The sequence below is a fragment of the Thunnus thynnus genome, chromosome 5 (assembly GCF_963924715.1).
Source record: "Thunnus thynnus chromosome 5, fThuThy2.1, whole genome shotgun sequence".
In the NCBI taxonomy this organism is placed as follows: domain Eukaryota; kingdom Metazoa; phylum Chordata; class Actinopteri; order Scombriformes; family Scombridae; genus Thunnus; species Thunnus thynnus.
Genome location: NC_089521.1, coordinates 8679808 through 8695565, shown reverse-complemented (window position 1 = coordinate 8695565; position 15758 = coordinate 8679808). Strand labels below are relative to the sequence as shown.

Here is a 15758-nt window from a genome sequence, read left to right as displayed (position 1 = left end):
AGTTGCACCTGTGCTTTTCCATCCAGGACCTACAGTGCAGTTATTATTCGTTTGCAGCCCAGAGAAAACAATGAAGTCACCATTAATAACTTAAATTTTGGTCACATTTGTGCCCAGTTTGCAGCTTATCTCACTCATTGACCCGTCTGAGACACAACACTTGTTTTGGGAATCACATATCAGGACAGGAATAAAAGAGGACATGAACACTCTTTAAAGTTTTATTCAAGCTGCAACAGCAGCAGTTATTGTTGTCAGCGTTACTTAGTTTGTGCGAGCCTCCTGCTGCCAGCCTTGGCAACGGTGATGAGGATGATGAAGAAGAAGCCCACAGTCCAGACACCTGCTACAGGCAACACCACTGTCATCAGTATACCTGAAACAAATGCCAAAGAGATAACAGTGGTACCTACATATCCTCATCAAATCCAGTGGGAAACATTGTGATCACATCTAGAGTTATGTATGCAAATATCACAACGTATTTATCCAACACAGTTAACTCCCTGATCATACGAGGAGAGGAAACACAATGTGGAAACAGTTACTGGCTTACTGGATTGAGGTCGGTCCGGAATTTCGATTCTGATGGGTCCATATGACAGGAGGCCCTGGGCTGGGTCTCCTCTCACTGCTTCTCTCTTACTGATGGAATTACAGTTCTGTAAAAGAAAACAAAAAACTGTTTCCTGGAGCCATAACAGCAAAGTCAATATATCCTACAAACGACACAGATCCTTTCATGGGTAAGTAGGCAGAATGCTGATGAGCTCACAGGCGTGCAGGACTTGTGGTCGTCCGGCTCACAAAGCTGCACAGTGCAGTGCAGATACAGGTCATGAGGTTCTGCTGTGAAGCGAAACATGTCGAAGCTGTAGCGAATGGTGGAGCTTTCTCCGTTATGGCCCGACTGTCCCTTGCTCATGTTATGGAAGGAGACAGTTTGGTCGTTCACACACCTGGGTAAAGAGATGGAAAAGAGAGACAGGAATGATACAGTATGTGTCATAGTAAGTAAAGCGGAGACGCACTGTCAGTACTGAGACAAGCTGTCTAACCCATTCAGAAGCAGAGTGTGAACCGATCCCTCTGTAGTGTTCGGCTGAGGAGACTGTGTGGCCCAACACTCATTCACCCGAAGCAGGAAGAAATCTGCAGGCTCTGTCACCGTCACCTCCACGTACACCTGGATACATTTTTTAAAATTATTTGAAAGCCATCACCGACATGATGCAAACACCAATTTGATCAATATTTGGTTAAACTGGTGAGTGACTGTCTGAACGTTTACCTACCTTGTCTCTGAGTTCAATGGTGGGAGCGCTGCTGTAGGCCTTACTGTAGGTGTGGTCTGTGTACAACATCATCTCTATCGTGGCATCAAGTTCATCTACACGCATCACTGTCTCACTGTTTGTGTACAAAGGAGTGTCAAGAAAGTACAAGGTCTGTACAGTGACTCAGAGCTCAGATTAACACTATTGATAGCTGCAATGTTAACCTGTACCGAGTAATTTGATCCCCAAAGAAACCTCAACACAAGGTCCAACTTGTTGCCTCTGTTATCATGTGATGACAAGTGGTCATACTTTGGGAAGATCATAACCTCTGCCTTTGTTCAAGGATCGTCTCTGGTGCTGGATATACTGTAAATGGCCTCTTTGGTCTTTCTCCATCTGTCCACTGACTGCTGGTCGATGACCTTTGACCATTTCCCAGTCAACGCTGGGAACGCTTTTGCTCTGGAGTTCACAGACAATTGATGCTCTCTGTTATGTTGTCTCCCAAGTATTAGCATCTGTTATGTGATCATAACTCCATTTTTAGGTCACACAATAACAACTAAAGCATCTCCATCTGCTGAGGAAGACCACAAGATGTGGTTGAAAGCGTTGGAAACAAATTAGTTAAGTTGGACCTTGTGTTGAGAACATTTTTTTTGTGTGTCAAGCTGCTGTTTCCACCTTTAGACTCAACTGTAATGTTTTCACATTGGCTTCTGACAGTTGTCATGGCTTTCTGTTTTGGAACAACTCCTCAAATCTGCACATGTGCGTAAGAAATTCATTTGATTTCTCTTTTCACAGAAATTTGTACTTAACATAAAGGATTTCCCTTCATCTGAAATGCCTACACAGATTAAATAAATCAGAAGAGTCCAGAGTATGAGGATGATGTAAAGTTTCTTTCCTTCCTTACCTGGAGAAAGGGACGACTGGGAAAGGCAGGCTGACTCTTCTGATGTATGGGTAGACACATGTATAGTCCATCTTTATTACTGGATCTCTGATGATGTTTCCAATAACCTGAGGGTCTGATATTAGACTCAGGGAATATGAGATGTGAGTAAAGTTTTTCTGTAAGAGGGGAAGAAAGATAGCAAAAAAACAAACAAACCCCAAAACAGTGATGTTGACTTGCACTTGTGTACTGTAAACTAAATCTGAAATTGACCACTGAAAGTAGACCTTTTAGATAATAGTTAAGTTCTACCTCCAGTGGCTTGCCTCCACAGGTCACATATTTGTCTTTAGATATCCTGGACATGTAGTACGGCACGTTGTCGATGACCTCTCTCTGAGCACGACATGATTTGTTGGGCAAGTGCAAAGACTCCAGCGGCACGTTGTGATACTTGAAGAAATCTTCTACGGCTCTGATTGCTATGTAGTCTCTGTCGCACATAACTTTGATGTGTGCATCTGGGAAAACAAAAGTGTTTTGTTTTGTTTTTTTGCTGCAGGAATTGAATACTTGAAATTTGTTTGGTTCCAACATAAAAAAAAAATACAGTAAACAATTCATGAAGGTGCCAATTAAAATACTTTATAAGTTTTTATCTGGCTTTAAATTCAGTAATGTGAAAAAAGTGATGTTTCTATCCACCTGGTGATTGTTGTTGTTGTTATAACAGCATTGATGATAGCTGCTTTAAGTTTAAAGGCGCACTGTGGAGTAAACAAACTGTAAACAAACTTCATAAGACTTCATAAACTGTGTTCTTCATAAAACATTTGCAAAATCGATTTTTTTTTAAATTTTCAATCCTGCATCGTTTACATCCATGTTTACTAGAAGTCTTCTTTGCTGCCTTTGCTGACGCAATGTTGTGAGGTTTTTTTATGCATTACCACGATCTGTCGATCAGCAGAACAGCAAAAAAATGGCATATTACGTCCCCCCATATCTTTACTAATATGATGAATGTGTTAAATGGACAAAACTAATCCTCATAATCCTCAAGTCTTTGAACTACATGTGTAAGAATCCATTAATGGTCAATATATTGTATGTCCTCTGTGACTCTGCAAGGATCACTCCAAAGTCTGAAAAAATAACCCCGATGATGTCATCAGGGTTGGGATGGAGACTAAAAAAGTCTTACAAACTGGAGGCACAAAGTTTGAAAGATGTGGTTGCATTATGGAAAATTTAGAATCCAATGTTTTTGCAGCTTGAGCCATAATAGACTAGAAACTAGGATATCGCAGTCTGTTTTGATTTTGACCACTTAAAAAAACCCAACAAAAAACAAGATAAAAACACCCCTTTAAGAAATGTGCTGCTTTGGAAATGTATTTATACTTAAAAGTTTAATAGGAGTCAGTTTGTCATGGTGACTATCTTGCAGACATTGCAGTGTCAAATTGAGTAATTTCGGGCAACCTTTGAAAGAATTACACAACATAGGAGAAAATAGAAGCGTTGCCTACTTTTGTCGCACCGGTCAGCATAATATCCTTTGGCACATTTGCAGCTTCTCTGGTCTTTAGACAGAACACATCTCGCTGGGTCAGTGCAATGCTCCACACTGCAGATTCCTACACAGAAACAGTAATGAAACGACTCTTACTAACACAAGAAAACAGACCACACTTGACATTTCATACCAGTGTGTTCAGACATCCTTACCCGCAACCCAGTGGCGCGTGAGGCCAAGGAGAAGCACGAGGGTCACGCTCAGCTGGTTTGAAGAATGAATATTTCCACTTTAACTGTGTAAAGTGTTGAATTATTTATTAACCTTCTAGCTAGGCTATTTTTATCAGTTAACCTGTCTTGTACAAAAAAGCAGCACCCCTGAGCTACACAAACAAACATTTAGCTTACTTTCCTTTTTCTATTATGCTCTTCTGTCTACACTCACCTTTAAGCCGTTTAGTGTCATTGCTGTAATATTTTGCGCAGAAATGATAAATGTCTTTTTTTTTAAACGCGATATTTGCCGTCAGACAGGATGTTCTCCTCTGTTGCAGCTGTTCTCATCACCTGCTGCTCTCCAATTATAAACACCTGTCGTCTGTAGCAGTGGTGAGCTGCTTGTGTGCTCGTTTAAACGTGAAAAATGTTGACCACTTTCTCTACAGGGGCGACGCATTCTGCCATTTTTGTGTTTCATTGTGTTGTATTAACCCTCAGTTAATTGTATTAATTGGCCAATTAAAACTATTGAAGTATATTTCTTAAACTAAAAATGACTGTAAAACTCAGACAGCATCTTAACTTCTCAAATGTGAGTATTTGCTGCTTTAATTATAAATTATATATTTGGGGTTTTTGGACTGTTAGTTGGAAGCAATTTGAAGACTTTACCTTGTTCTCTGGGAAATTGTGAAAGGATTTTTTATGTTTTCTGATATTTTATCAGTGATTAAGTGCAGCTCTAATATATTTAATTAATTTGTCAATGTTAACTCATGTATTAGGCCCATGTTGTATTTGTGTATGGTTCAACACATTAAATCTAGCTGCTACACAATCAGCCAAAAGGACCCCGTGAGGAAGAAAAACAAAGTAAAAATTTTCAACAAGGTGCCATATCTCAACTCAAGAAGTCAAATATGTTTTGGGGAACTGTAACTATGCAGTATGATCACATGGTAGGACTAACACAAACCTCATCTATGAGGTCCAATTACTGTAAAGGAATGACACACTTTGCTACCAAACCAAGAGTTATAATAAGTAATTTCTGGACATTTACATAATGTATTTTTAACCTTTACTGAACAAAGATCATTTCAAAGATGACAGTGGTGAATTCACGTGCATATATTTTGTCTCATTGCCTTGAATAACACAACACCATGAGTTCACCACCAGATGTCACTGTCAGCACAAAGTCCACCATCATGGACATTTACTGTATATGTACAGTATGTTTCAGCACTACAAGCAAATACAAAAATTTATACAGTAAATACCACAAATAAATACTCAGCTTTTTAAAGGTGGATTGTATCACTCCAGTTCTCAGATCTTTACACTGGCTTTCTGTCTGTCAAAGAATTGATTTTAAAGCACTGCTGTTGGTTCATAAAGCACTGAATGGTTTAAGGCCAAAATACATTTCTGATCTGCTGCTACGTTATGAACTATCCAGACCTCTCAGGTCTGCTTTCTGTTCCCAGAGTCAAAACTAAACATGGAGAGGCAGCATTCAGTTTTTATGCTCCACATATCTGGAACAAACTCCCAGAAAACTGCAGGTCTGCTGTAACTCTCAGTTCTTTTAAATCAAGGCTGAAGACTTTTCTATTTGCTGCTGCCTTTGATTAAATCAAATAATTACTAATTTCTTACACTGCACTGTAACTTGTATTCTTGTATTTTATACCCGTCTTATTCTATTTTAGCTAATTTTTGTTTTCTATTCTCTTGGCTCTTTAATTTGTATTTAAATGTTCTTTTGTGGTGTGTTTCTTTTGCACTTTGTCTTGATGCTTTTAATGTTTTATGTAAAGCACTTTGAATTTCCTTGTTGTTGAAATGTGCTATACAAATAAACTTGCCTTGCATAAAGCCACTGGGAAAACACATCTGACTTCTGTTGGATCTGACATGAATAATTTAAAAAAAACAACAGTCAAATATTAAGGTGGAGTCAAAGAAAGATTTGGGTGGATGGAATAGAAATCAGGTTTTTAGTGTCAGCAGGTCACAGTTGGGTTGTGCTGCCTGGTCTCTGGGAGGAAATGACAGCATCTATAGGGAATGCCATAAGTGGGTCACTGTATTTCCTACAGTGCCAACTCATCACACCCGGAGGCTGGAGTCCATATTCTCTGACATCATCAGGGCCTCTCTGGTATTAGGGTGCAGACCATCTGTTTTTAATGGTGCAGATCAGAGACAGGAGAAGTTATGGATAAAGGAGGAAGGATGATTGATGAACCAGGTTTGTAGCAGCCTGCGATAACATGTGATGTCTCCTGTCCTCTTAAACTTCTTAGACTTCTATTGAGCTGGCTGTTTAGGATAAGTTCACTGTTTTTCAATTCAGACCTTCCCATCATTACTAACTGTGCAAACATAAGTTCATCAATTGCTGTAGTTTTTAGAAATGAACCACACTGCTACAGCTTTAACATATACTGTAGACTTTATCTGCATCAGTTACATCGCTCCAGTGAAACCTCAAAACACACATTTTTTGGTCTTCCTGAATTTTATTTTACTTATCTTAAAGTAAAAAACATTCTTTTTATATCTGTGAAATTAGATTAAGATGCATAACTGATGTCAAACTAAAATTTGTTTAAAAATGTCTAAAGTCATTTTGATATTCAGTCAGTTATTTAATTTCAATAAAAAAAATGTTTTAGCACTACAGCCTCGACTTCAAACATAACTAAGCAACTGAAAAAATCTACAGGAATCATTGGTGTATTATTTGAATAATTTATTGGCCAAAGGGGTAAGAAAATCTTTACATGTTTGAGCTTTACAGAATTTATTTCCACACATTCTTGCCTTCACATAATGTAATTCAATGTACAGCACATGTGTCATTCTGAAAGTGAATGTGAGTGAATCAAGATGATGAGGTGAAAAAAAAAATGTTATGAAGAGGAAGGAAAATCATGAAACACACAGAAACTACATTCGTATTACACAGCAAAACAAAATATTGAGAAACTGTTTTATAGGTTTGGCTGGTAAAATAAAATGCAACCATTACTTTTTTTACTAGCAAGTAAAAGAGCTTGGGTCAACTGATGTAATTAGCTTTTTCTTACAGCTCGTGCATCATCTCTCTTTGCAGCATCATGCAGTGATTCTTCGTCTCGTCGGCAGTGGTGCAGTGCCACCCTGGTGTTGTGAAATAGCCGGGTAATAGGAGGTGTCTGTCATCGGCCTGATTCACAACACCAGCTGCAGCACACACACCTGAGAGGCACATCTTCTGCTGCTGGACGGATTAAAACACACACACACACACGCACACGCACACAATGACAAGGCAGATCTGCAGTTCTTTTCTCTGTTGTAGATTATACAACAACTACAGTGAGAGGTGCAACTCATTCAGTGGAGCTATAAAAACAGATAATAGTCAAGTTGTGACGGGCTTTTCATCATCTGGTTGTAACTAGGGGTATCTTCAGTAAGTCTGTACATGTCCAGCTAGACTTTTATTTTCCCTCTTTCCCTCATCCTTTGTTTCCTTTCAAAAGATAAAAAAAAGATGTTCAAATTTTAAGAGTCAATGTTGAACCGCTACTATGGCGTAAGCATCATTAAATAAAGAACTGCTTGGGGCAATGACAAATAAAAGACATATTGCCTGATGTTATACTGGCTTACTGGTACCTTACATCATCCACAATCCAAATGAGAACTTAGCATTTAGTCACTGTCATAGCACACGTTTCACATGAAAAAATACAGTAAAACTGCAAAGAATAATTGTTTTGACTAGTTGCTGGTTAATCAGATGTCATTTATATACTAGGTGATTTTCAGATTGTTAGGGATGTTACTAAGTGTTGGAGGGTCTCTGCTGCAACAGCATGAATATCATAGTACTTCACTCAGCTCTGTCTGTGGCCCTGAATGAACTCAACATCTCAGTAAAGTATGTGGGGCAGCCAAGACAGAATGAGCCTCCATCTGTGTTCTCTCAGGCCAGACTGAAGGACAGAGAGTGTGGGCCACAAATTTAACAAAGGGGATTGTGGGTGAATGTTTCCGAAGAGTTAAAAACCTGCTCAGCATTTGACTGAGCATCACTAGGCTGTTACTAGATAGTCCAGCGAGAGTGTTCAGGTGGATTACAAAGGTATTGCTGGGTGTTTACTATGGTGTTGCAGATGGTTGCTAAGGCATTTCCTGGTGATTGCTATGGTGTATGGTGGGCAGTACTATTCAAATCATGAATATTGAGCCTTAGACAGTAAAACCTAAACTGGGATTTCTCAAAAAGTATAAAAGATATCAGAAAGATTTGAGCATAAAAAGTTTGGTGTGGTGACCTGTTTAAAGTTGATGTTTGAACCAACCAAAACAGGCTGAATTTCATATGAAGTAAACCAAACTCACTGCTTTTTCCCACAAGTTAAAATATTGTGAAACCTAATGTAACTAGCTAAGATGTATGTTCTGCAGTTTGTGTTAAAAAATGTCTCCTCCCTTCGTTACCCTAGAAATCACCCCTCTGATACAGAGACAGACAGAAATATCCCTCCAGTCTTGCAAAGTTCAAGCCAACCAACCATCTGCCAGGGGACAGGACGTGTCACAGATACGGCACTACAGCCTGTGGAAAAAAACATGGCGGTAGCCTGCAAAACATATGACATAATGTACTGTAGACAGTAACTTATTAAACCAGAAGGAATTAACATATCCCTGTTATCAAGAAACTCTCAATTTCATTAACGCTTCATTCTGTAGAGTGAAAAACTCGAGAGACAATGTCAAGAGTTCTTTGTGTACATCTTCCTAGTGTCTGACAAAAAGTGTCTCTCTTTAAATGATATGAACGGTGGCATATTCCCCTGATCTAACAATTAAACTGCTGACTGTCCCTCTGGACATGTTTACTGAATCACAATGTCTCCTCTTTCAAAGCAGCTGTACTCTAATGTGTTAGCTGTGGTTTGTTTATTTATTCTCGGGAATAAATGATACACAAATGAAGACATAGAGGACGGCGTAGAGAATGATGTTTCTTCCTATTTCAAACCTGGTAGTTGATTCGCCACACAAACACACTGCAAGGTGAGTTATATAAGACTCTCGCTCTCAGGACATAACTGTTGTGACCATTGTAAAATGGAAAATTGATATTATGATTTAAAAGCTACATAGATTGGAAATTTCCAAGACTTTGATTTAAGTTTCATGGTAGATGCAGAGCTGTTGTTTTGTCCTTTGGCACGTTCTTAAAGACTTAACTGACCTCCTGCATGCAACAATTACAGTAAAAACATAACACATTTTAAAAAATGAGGCTAAATTAAAAAAATGTGAATGTAATGGACACGGACAAGTGTTTCAAAAAAAAAAAAAAAAAAGACAACTGAAAAGTAAACTTATTTTTTTTATTCCAAATCATAATGATACAAATATGAAACAACAAAATGGGAAAAAGGAACAAAACAAAAAGAACAGACTGAAACAGGAACAGGTGATGTATGTAAGGACGTATGTTGTCACACTGATGAATGCAAACACATGAGTGTGTGTGAATACGTTCATGTCACCAAAACCAAAAATGGTTTCTGGTTGTCAGGATGGTGTGTGTGTATGTATGTATGTATGTATGTATGTGTGTGTGTGTGTGTGTGTGTGTGTGTGTGTGTGTGTGTGTGTGTGTGTGTGTGTGTGTGTGTGTGTGTGCTGACATCTCAGTTCATCAGTAATTCCATCTGCACCAGTCTTGCGTTTGTGTCTCCGGCCATGTTGTAGGGAATCATACCAGCAAAGGTGATCAGGGCTCTGGCCTGGCTGCGCAGTTGCTGTTGTAAGAAGAAGAAGACATGTGGGACGTTAACATACCGCTGATACACAAAGAGACTGTTTCTGTGCATCCTGATGAGCTCCAAATGTGCTGAAGAGAATTTATGGTGGAAAGTCTGGGTGTGACTAACAAGCTGCTGCTTCTCTGTGTTTGATTGTGACAACAGAGAGTAAATATCTGTTGGTACCAGATCACAGAACTGGTTACCTTTCATTATCAACAGACAACAATGTTTGAAATAATGATGATAAACCTATTTATATTAGAGCATGAGCAATATCTCAGCTCAGATGATCTGAGCTTATCACAGATATGTATCTTAATAATGTTTTGTTTATGGGTTTGAAAAAAAAAAAGAGAATATTTGCCAAGATGTCATCAGATTTAAATATTAATATTGGTACTGGCCTTAAAAATACAGTATCTACTGAGCTCCAATTTATGTTGCACAATTCAGAACTTCACCTAAAAATAAAAAACTCCTGTCTTTGCATTTCTTATAGTGGTTTATGTTTTGTGGTGAATGTTTTAGTTCATCCTGCTGTAATCAAAATGACTGTTTTATCTCTCTCCTCACCATGTCTCTGTCCTCTATAGTCCTCTGCGGCCGTCCTGGCGTGCCTGCTGGCGCCCCCTTCAGGCGCTTGTACTGGGTGAACAGGATGTTCATGGTGGCCAACAGCACCTCTGACAGGTTGTGACGCAACTGAGGACACAGGGATTTTTTCTTTAAAAACTACATTTTTAAAAAGAGTAAAACATGCTCAGAGAGTCTGAAAAATCATTTTTCAGTGTTCAGAGCTTGATCACACCTCATCACTGAAGTTCCTGAAGGCGGCGACTCTCTCCTCCACACTCTCCTGACTGAGAGGAAGAAGCTTTAAACGCTCCATCACCTGACAGAGAAGCACAGAGAGGGACACAGTTAACGGAAGAGCTGTGCTACAACATGTACCGTGACTGGTTACATGCTAGGTGAATTGAGCAAATGACTGCTAAATATACAGCAGGGAATTTGGGATCATGTCATACATCGGTCCTCGCCCTGTAACATCAGAGCTGTACTCACATCATAGGCTCTGTCGACATGACCAGCGTGGTACTCGTCAAAGAATGTCATCAAGTCTAACAGCAGGTAGAAAGTACTGTCGACGGACTTCTCTCCTGCTATACCCTGAGAGCGATACCTGCAGAAGGAAGAGAAAATGACTCAGTTTGAGGCATTTCTGTGATCTTGATTAGATTTAAAATAGTGCATAGTGTGTGTGATTTTACCTCTCAGCGATGGCCACTGCTGTGTTTTTTAGCCTCTCCTTGTTGGACTGAGGAGCGCTGACCTGAGCAATGACCGGACTCAACAACCTGTTCATCAGCTCCAACACCTTATCTGGGTTCTACGCAGAGACAAGTGGAAAGAGACAGAGAGTGAAGGGAAAGGAAACGGTGAAAAGATTTAAAACCAAACCATCAGATGCAAATGACAGCAGTGCTGCAGGAATATAGTGCACGGTACGGATGCAAAGATCACTGAGTGAAGTCTGCTCACCTTTGCCAGCTCATAGAGTTTGACTGCTTCCTCAAACAAGCCCTTGTTCTCAGCCTCTAGAGCCACTTTACTGATGATAGCTCTGGTGTCCCCGGCAAACTTATCTATGACTCCAGGCTAGAAAGAGGAGGAGGGAAAACCAGAGTGAGGCAGAGAGTATTACAGATCTGATGGTGGAGCACAAGATCACCAGAGGAGTAACTATACTTAGGTTGCTGGTTTGATTCCAGAAACTTAACGTGACAAAACGTCCAGCCACGTGGGGATTATCAACATGTATGTCACTGGATTTATACGACATCCAGACAGTGAAAAGGAAAACTAACATATGAATAACACAATAAATGATGGTGGTGGGAATTTTTAACTTTTTAATTATTTATAAGCGTGAAATGGGATCCTGTTAGCCTTTAGGCAGAATTACATGCCTATGAATTAGTGTATGTCAGAGTAAGCATTTACATTAGCAACATTACCAAAGCGGTAATAATTCATGCACTTGATTTAGTGACAAGCTAAATAACCCTTCAGCTTATTTCCTAGACATTTTTGTGGTAAAAGTCAAATTATTAGAACAAGCATCAATATGTTTATGGTTAACCAAAAATATGGCTCATTTGATACATCAAATCTATTATCAGGATTCTCCCTTTAAACAAAGATTTGAACAGAATATGATTCTTGGGCTCTGTGCCTATTTTGTCACAATCTAGTCTCACAATCATTCAGAAGAATGAATATATCTTTTTAAGTTTATCCCAGATTCTGCATCACCCATTAAACCTAAGAAAAGATCAATATTTGTAATCGATCAATCAATCTGTTCCTTATGTATGAAGCAAGATTATATTAATATACTGTAAATTAACCACCACTGCAGTATGTAGTTAACATTACATGAGCTCAGAGGTTAATATAATGCAGCCCTCGACTGGACAGTAAGTAGTTTCACAAGACTTTGACAATGTTACACACCACACAGTGTGGCTGCCATGTGGGTGGGAGGAAACATGTAGCAGTATGAATTTGAGGAGGGGTAGGGGGGCTCAAACATCACATCTTACAGAGTGCTGCGGGCACTGTGGGAAACATCAAGAAACTTTGGAAGGAAGGGCTACACTGAAGCACCGTGGAGAGCGTTTTGATCCGTAACAGCGGAACAGAGCTCTGCTAAACAGGGAGTGTCAAAACATGTAGGGGATGTTTTTAGGGATTTCTGACCATGTCTGACAGACTGAAACTCTCACACTGAGCAGAGAGGAGAGAAAAAAAGAGCGACTAAGAAGAGCCAGAATAAAAATTAGAAGCAGAGAAAGGAGAACAGAAAGACGTGACTGGAGATCAGGTAAAAAAGCAAAAGCAAGTACTGGATGCTGAGGAAGATCAAAGAGTGAGTCCTCCTACCTTCCTGCTGCCGTCCTTCTCTAATCTCCCCAACAACATGTCAAACTGTAAAAGAGAAAATATCAAAAATACTATATCAAAAACACATAAAAAATAGGTACACAGCCCTGAAATAAATATAAAAACATCACTCTCAATCAAAGATGAAAGCAGAGTTGTAGTCTAAGTCCATTAAGTTGAAAAAGATTGCAGAGAGTAAATTCATTACCAACAGATGTTAAAAAGTGCATAAACATTTTAAAATTCTCAAAATTAAAGGGAAAGGGATCATTTAAAAAAAATAATCAGAATTGGTATTTTTGCCAAATATGTTTGCAACAGGTAAAAATGGCTGTGACTCAAATAAATACAATTTTCTAAAATTAGATTTTTTCTATTTTCTACCTAGTTAGATGAAAATATTGAACAGGTTTGATAATGATCAGGATGTCCCAGATGGGGTCAGGAGCAAAGGAGGGCAGATAACGGTGTTGCTCTGAGCCTCTTGAAGAAACGAGGCTTCGTAACGACCTTGCTGACACGCAGATTCTGAAAACGTATCTGGGACGGACACATGAGCTGCCACATCATCTAGCGGGCGCTTGATATTAACTGTACCTGTATTAACAGGCATCTAAAGACAGCGCGGTCTCTGTAAAACTGGGTCACTCACCTCTCTGCTCTCAATAACAAGTTCACTGACACAACGCATGAACATGTTCTCTCCCTGGCTGTCCTTCTCATTGCTGTAGAGACACATAAACAGAGTGAATGTCACTAGATACACAGGACAGCTACATTTGGCTCATAATATTTGTCACACATCCCCTCTCTCTAACTATCTATATAGTACAGGATTACTTACCGTAAGAAGTAGAAGTACTGCAGGGCTTCTCGTGGATCAGTGGACTCAAACTTGCGAGTGTAGAGCATGAGCAGACGGATAAAGTTGAGGCGACGTACTGTGGGGGGGTCACCGGGCTCCTGACTCACTGCGCATAGAAGAGGTGAACACGTTTTTAAAACCAAAACCTCTTTCTAAAGTTTCTTTCTACAAAACGAAGGAGATCATACTCACGCAGCTGAGCACTTTGGCCAGACGACTTCAACAACAGCCGTAGCTCGTACAGGACCAGCGCCACGTGCACGGCGTGACTCCGAAGTCTCTCAACACGAAACAAGAAAGCCACAGCCGCCTCAAACTGAGCTGTCAGGAACAACACCTGGAAATACAGGAAGGGCTGCTGGCTCGCAGAGAAATGGGACTCCCCTGTTGGACAGAAAGATGAGAGAAGGGGGACGGTTTGGATGAGGCGCAGGAAAAAAATGTCACTTTAAACAGTTTATAGTTTTAAAGTACTTCAGTGAAGTATTTCTGTATTATTTAAACCTGCAGGTGAATTCAGGAGGATAGAGATCACCTCCAACATCAGATGTGTTTCCTTCTATTTTAGTTTCAATAGTTTGAAATTCTGATTTTTTATCCTGCACATATTTTTGTCTCATAGATAAATAATGTTTATTATTATTATGTTTAACGAGTTTGTCCACATTTCAGTGTTTGTCAAATGAATCTTAGAAGAAGGGGGCAACTCACTGAACCCTGAACTGCAGCTGCTCCTTTTGAACTAATCAACCTTCAGCATGTTTTTTGTTCGTTGTGGGGTCACAGTAGTATTAAGTCCACAGTGCTTATTAAATGTACTAGTGTCCTGTTGTATTGTAAACAAAAGCTCACCAACACAGGTGTTTCTAGCGGGAATAAACATGTTCTAATAAGAATATGTGTATAATTTGTCCCACGCAAACAGCAGCAACAAAGCTCACAGCAGAGTAAGAGAGCTGTCAATCAAGTGCACGACTACACAGTCAGTAGAAATCACCTCTGAGGGTGGAGCATGCAGGAGCACCAACACAACTGCGCATAATGTTTCCAAATATTCATGTTTAATTAAAAAAATAAATTGATAAATATTTAATAGCTAATAAAGAAAGTTTGATAGTCATTCAATGACACTGCTGAACTTCCCACAGTTGCTATGGCAACTAACATGCAAGAATTTTGAAAACATTTTGTCGAGCACAGGTACTTAGTCATCAAGTTTACTTTTTAATTAGAATCCTTAATCCTCTTGCTGGCTGAAAGTTTGAGGAGTAGAACAGGGTGGACCATGTCAGCCATTTTATAGCCTTATCTCAGACTTACAGCACTTTAGTTCAAAAAGCAAGCGCATATGAGAGAAGAAGAGAGAGGGAGAGAGGGATGAAGAGAAGAAAAAGGAAGAGGGAGGAGAGATAAGAGTGTGGGTGCAGGAGGAGGAGGAGGGAGAGGCTGCAGCAGAGTGTGCAAACAAGAAATGAGAAAGAACAAATGCACACGTAACGAGAGGACATGCAGAAGAGGCAGAAAGTCAGCGGGAGGAAAGAGGGGAGAACTACTGTGCAGGTGTGAGGAGAGAGACCGAAAACGAGGGATGAAGGATAAAAGAGGAGGGGGGGTGGGGGGGGGGGGGATGCGGCGAACGAGTGACGGGGACAGAGAAGCTGAGAGAACAGACGAGAGCAGGCGAGCGCTGGCAGTATGTGAGAGAAATGAAGAGAGGGTTTGGGCTTTACGTCCTGCTGTGAGGCAAGATGGAGGACAACAAGGAACACTGTGCCAGACGACCGGGGGAGCCGCAGAGAGAAAACAGAATGAGGCTTCAGGCTGCACTTCCCCACTGAGCGGAGAGGGTGGGAGAGGGGAGGCGGGGAGAGGGTGAGGGCTACTGAGAAAGAGAGGAGAAGAGTGCGGTCTTATCTGAACGGAGCAGGATCGGCCTGTGGAGAAGGACACACCCAGGGGAGAAAACTGTGCTTTCTGAAACTGTGGGAGAGAAAGCCTAATGCCCCTACGCTCCCCTTTTTTGTGTGTGTCATTGGGCATGTGGTTTATTTATTTAGAAATGAGTGTGGCTGAGTGGCTGATCTGAAATTGATGGAGCGAGCTTTTAAGCACGCAGATAAGAAGAGTGGTGTCCAACTCTTGCCAAGAAAGCAAATGTTGAACTATTCCTTTAAACGTCAACATCATTAAATGAATCT

At 40.1% G+C, this 15758-nt stretch overlaps 2 protein-coding genes across 2 annotated transcripts in view; both read right to left on the bottom strand.

Annotated features, from left to right (window-relative positions):
- Nucleotides 1-205: 205 nt before the first annotated feature.
- zpd (zona pellucida glycoprotein d) lies at nt 206-4317 on the bottom strand. The gene is made up of 10 exons (XM_067589050.1): nt 4148-4317; nt 3913-3964; nt 3714-3821; nt 2494-2702; nt 2200-2357; nt 1296-1410; nt 1059-1186; nt 776-959; nt 557-662; nt 206-376 (listed from the first exon to the last, which is right to left on the bottom strand). The coding sequence occupies exons 1-10, from the start codon at nt 4166-4168 to the stop codon at nt 261-263; spliced, it is 1197 nt and encodes a 398-aa protein (XP_067445151.1). The 5' UTR covers nt 4169-4317; the 3' UTR covers nt 206-260.
- Nucleotides 4318-9312: 4995 nt separating this feature from the next.
- nup93 (nucleoporin 93) overlaps nt 9313-15758 on the bottom strand; it is a 31369-nt gene continuing 24923 nt past the window's right edge. Inside the window, exons 13-22 of the mRNA XM_067589048.1 lie at nt 13753-13944; nt 13540-13666; nt 13348-13420; nt 12696-12740; nt 11292-11408; nt 11021-11139; nt 10815-10932; nt 10558-10641; nt 10323-10451; nt 9313-9743 (exon numbers count right to left, since the gene is read on the bottom strand). Of these exons, the coding sequence (XP_067445149.1) occupies nt 9633-9743; nt 10323-10451; nt 10558-10641; nt 10815-10932; nt 11021-11139; nt 11292-11408; nt 12696-12740; nt 13348-13420; nt 13540-13666; nt 13753-13944 (1115 nt within the window). The 3' untranslated portion in view covers nt 9313-9632. The remainder of the gene's footprint in view (nt 9744-10322; nt 10452-10557; nt 10642-10814; nt 10933-11020; nt 11140-11291; nt 11409-12695; nt 12741-13347; nt 13421-13539; nt 13667-13752; nt 13945-15758) is intronic.

What these genes read in the sequence shown, in the direction of transcription:
- zpd (XM_067589050.1), bottom strand. Translation starts at nt 4,168, where the DNA reads ATGACACTAAACGGCTTAAAG. An exon ending in TGCTGACCGGTGCGACAAAA is followed by an intron (nt 2,703 to 3,713) that starts GTAGGCAACGCT and finishes TTGTTTTCCCAG; the next exon opens with ATGCACACATCAAAGTTATG. An exon ending in CCATTGAACTCAGAGACAAG is followed by an intron (nt 1,187 to 1,295) that starts GTAGGTAAACGT and finishes AAATGTATCCAG; the next exon opens with GTGTACGTGGAGGTGACGGT.